The sequence below is a fragment of the Fopius arisanus genome, unplaced genomic scaffold (assembly GCF_000806365.1).
Source record: "Fopius arisanus strain USDA-PBARC FA_bdor unplaced genomic scaffold, ASM80636v1 scaffold00568, whole genome shotgun sequence".
NCBI classification, from domain to species: domain Eukaryota; kingdom Metazoa; phylum Arthropoda; class Insecta; order Hymenoptera; family Braconidae; genus Fopius; species Fopius arisanus.
This window is the reverse complement of record NW_011888307.1, coordinates 1649-5013: the sequence shown is the minus strand read 5'-3', so window position 1 is coordinate 5013 and position 3365 is coordinate 1649. Positions and strand designations below refer to the sequence as shown.

General features: G+C 38.2%; 1 protein-coding gene across 1 annotated transcript; it reads right to left on the bottom strand.

Annotated features, from left to right (window-relative positions):
* Positions 1-269: 269 nt before the first annotated feature.
* On the bottom strand, positions 270-2233 carry LOC105272988 (uncharacterized). Its single transcript, XM_011315222.1, has 3 exons — positions 1945-2233; positions 1081-1554; positions 270-499 (listed from the first exon to the last, which is right to left on the bottom strand). The coding sequence occupies exons 1-3, from the start codon at positions 2231-2233 to the stop codon at positions 270-272; spliced, it is 993 nt and encodes a 330-aa protein (XP_011313524.1).
* Between the last annotated feature and the right edge of the window lie 1132 nt (positions 2234-3365).

Sequence of the window (3365 nt, the reverse complement as noted above, 5' to 3'; positions counted from 1 at the left end):
CAAGATCTATAGTCTTCATCACAGTTTCACTTTCTTGGACTTCTTTGAGGAGGAAACAGACTTGACGAGCTAGGTCAGAGAGCTCTGTCTTTTGTCGTTGGTTATCACGATTTTGATGATTTAATAATGTTGTTGCTTCATCAGCAGTTTACTGGAGACGATTGTTCTCAGTTGAAAGTAGGTTCTGTTGATTTGAAGTTGGGTTTCCACATTGGCAATTGGTGCCTCATACTCAATCCTTTGACGTTGGAGTGCGGAGGCTTTGTCTTTTAGTTCTTTCCAAACAACCCGTCCATTTGCGGTTTTTGATTGTCATTCCCCTCCTTTTGGACAGTCAGTCCGTTGACAGTTTCAACGAGTTTTGTGTAGATTTGCGTTAGACTGAGACCTTTGGTGTGAATTTTACTGGTGATGGCTGCTGTTGGTGCTAGGTGCTCAACAGTCTGGTCCAGTCTCTCCTGCTCCAAGCTTGCCAACAGTTGATTGGCCTTCTCCAATTCTATACACAACTCCTAATTATTCCTACCTTTTTCGCCGAGAATCTCCTCCTCTTCAACTTCAAATTGAACAAAATCGGTCTCTGAATTTCCATACTGCTCAGTGGCCTGTTGGACAATTGAATGAAACTCCTTCACAGCATTAGTGAACTCTTCAGCTTTCCACTAGCCTCCTCACCCTTCCTTTGCATAAATCAGCAAATCTCGTCTGGGCAACAATTTCCCTCGAAAATTTGTGTTGACTTCTTTTAGTTGTGTTAAAATGTTATTGGAAATCTGAGGTCGCTGATCTAGTTGCCTGCAGTTCAGAAGTCTTATTTAGCCAATTCTCCAATCCAAATCTCCAAGGAGTTTATCTGCTGAGAAATGAGGCTTTTCTCCTAATTCGAATGTTTCTCTTTGTACTCAAAATTCAAAAATTTATAATTTTAATGTTTTTTTTTTATTCATCTTGAAAACAATTTAACAACGTAGAAATCTTATACTCTAAAGACCTAATCGTTCAGTACTTGACGTTAAGAGCAATGGTGACACGAATGATTTTGCATAAAAAGAGCTGCAAGCTCGTCACGTATATCCTCACCCGTCACAGCAATCATTTGTACATCATCATTATCAATAGTATCATCAATTGGTTGTTCTACAATGTTATTGTGGACATGCGACTCGCTCTCTAAATTTATAATAATGTTATGTAATAAGCATGTACATTTAATTATTAAATTGATTATTTCTGGGCTTTTTTCGATATTAGTGGATAGTATCCGCCATTTCTGGCTACTTTGACCAAATGCATTTTCTACGACAACGCGAGCTTTTGATAGCGAGTTGTTAAATATTTTTTGTTGATGTGATAAATTAATACCTCGATACGGTTTCATCAATATGTTGGATAAAGGATAAGCTCCGTCACCAATTAAAAAATAGGGCATACAAAGGTCTGAATTTTCTATTCTACTAGCATTAGGTAGATTTAGTTTCTTTAACATTAATGCTCTATATAATTGAGACGCTCTGAAAGTAGCCGCATCGTGCTGACTACCATATCCGCCTACATCTACAGGGTGTCCCGGAAGTACATGCTAATCCTTTACCAGCATGTACAGGGGGTGATTCTGAGCCGAAAAGTCCTTTTCCACTTTTGCATCAAAAGCGACCCCCCGGAGATATTGGGATAAATAGGAGAGCCAATGACGCGGCAGCCTTAAACGGCAGTACGTTCGTGTGGGTCCGCACACATAGCCCGCTGCCTGGAAGGGGCGTCGCTCATGCATGTGTCGGAGCCACACGGACGTACTGCCGTTTAATGCTGCAGCGTCATTGGCTCTCCTGTTTACCCCAATATCTGAGGGGGGGTGCTTTTGATGCAAAAGTGGAAAAGGACTTTTCGGCTCAGACTCACCCCCTGTACATGCTAGCAAATGATTAGCATGTACTTCTGGGACACCCTGTATACAGATATACCGATAATTAGCGTCAACAGCAGCTTGTAATACTATGGAGTAATAGCCTTTATAATTAAAATACAGACTCCCCGAATTATTCGGTTTTTTTATAGGAACGTGGCGTCCATCGATAGCTCCGATGCAATGTGGAAAATTCCATTTTGTTTTAAACTCCTTCGATATTCTAATAAAATCGTCGACGGATGGTACGGCCATATGTAGTAGGGTAAGCGTTTCCCATATCGCAGTCATTGTCTCTGGTACGATGCATGCGACTGTTTTAATCCCCATTTTAAAGGAAAATGCCAAATCCGTGTAAGTGTTCCCTGTCGCCAGAAATCTAGATTGATCAGAAATGTAATAAAAATGAGACGAAAGATTAATTGTACTATCGATAAAAGTGCTGCACATGAACAGATTAATATATAAAAATAATTACCTGAGCGTCAAAACTAAACGTTCTTCTGGTAGAATTGGTTGTACATGTAAATTACACCAATTTTTAATGAGCAAATGATTAATTTTGCTGAGAATGTATTCAAATGTTGAAACCCCCATCCTCATATACGATCTAAATTTTTCAGGATCATTCTTGAGTCGTGGAAATAAGGTGTGGTATTGACCGTGGACAGTACGACTTCTGTTTGCTTCATGAGTATGCAAAATGCGTGTTTTTTTTTTAGCAAACATGATGTACCAATTCCTTGAAAAGATACCTATAATAACGAAATAGACTATTTGAAAAAGTGATTCAAAATTAATCGTGTAAAGTAATCCAGAATGCATAATTTGAAAAAATCTAGATAATCATCGAGACCATCACCTGATGGAGTTGAACGCGAGAATGTTCGGTTGAGAATTTCTTCTTCAAAGCTTTCCACTTATTCTGTGCCTGTGTCTCTGAAATAGGAAAGAATAACTTAGAATAATATGCCAAACTTGTAGCGATTGACTGAAAAACATGATTCTCTCAAGTTTGTATAAACTCTACGAATTTTAGGTAATATTTTCCATATTTTAAGATAAATTTTAGTTTCGTATCGTAATTTGAATAATTATTATAGAAATAAATGCAGTACTTCCGATTTCGTTTGAAGGCAATAGGCTGTGTAAGTAATCGTAATGAATTTGATAATTATTTTCACCCAATCAGCTGTGCAAAGACGATTATTCCTAACAGTAGGTGTCCGAACTAGGAATTTTTTCAATGAGAAATGAGTGAGTTAGTGAAAGAAGAGGATGAGTTGGAAATCGTAGGTTAATCTCCGAACATCTCCTTAACTGTCAACTTTAAAGATAAATGACAGAAGACCTTTTTGTTCTCCACATAACTATCTTCAAAAAATGTCCTATGACATGTTCCTCTAAATCCCAAGGTTCAAGGGTATTCGAAAGGATAATCTGGATGAAGTTGTCGACTCGT

Bases quoted from the DNA above. Each gene is read 5' to 3' on its own strand.
- LOC105272988 (XM_011315222.1), bottom strand. From the start codon at position 2,233: ATGGGGATTAAAACAGTCGCATGCATCGTACCAGAGACAATGACTGCG. The intron at 1,555-1,944 runs GTGTCCCAGAAG...GACACCCTGTAG, and splicing joins TCGGTATATCTGTATACAGG to ATGTAGGCGGATATGGTAGT. The intron at 500-1,080 runs GTGAGGATATAC...AGTTGTGTATAG, and splicing joins ACAAATGATTGCTGTGACGG to AATTGGAGAAGGCCAATCAA.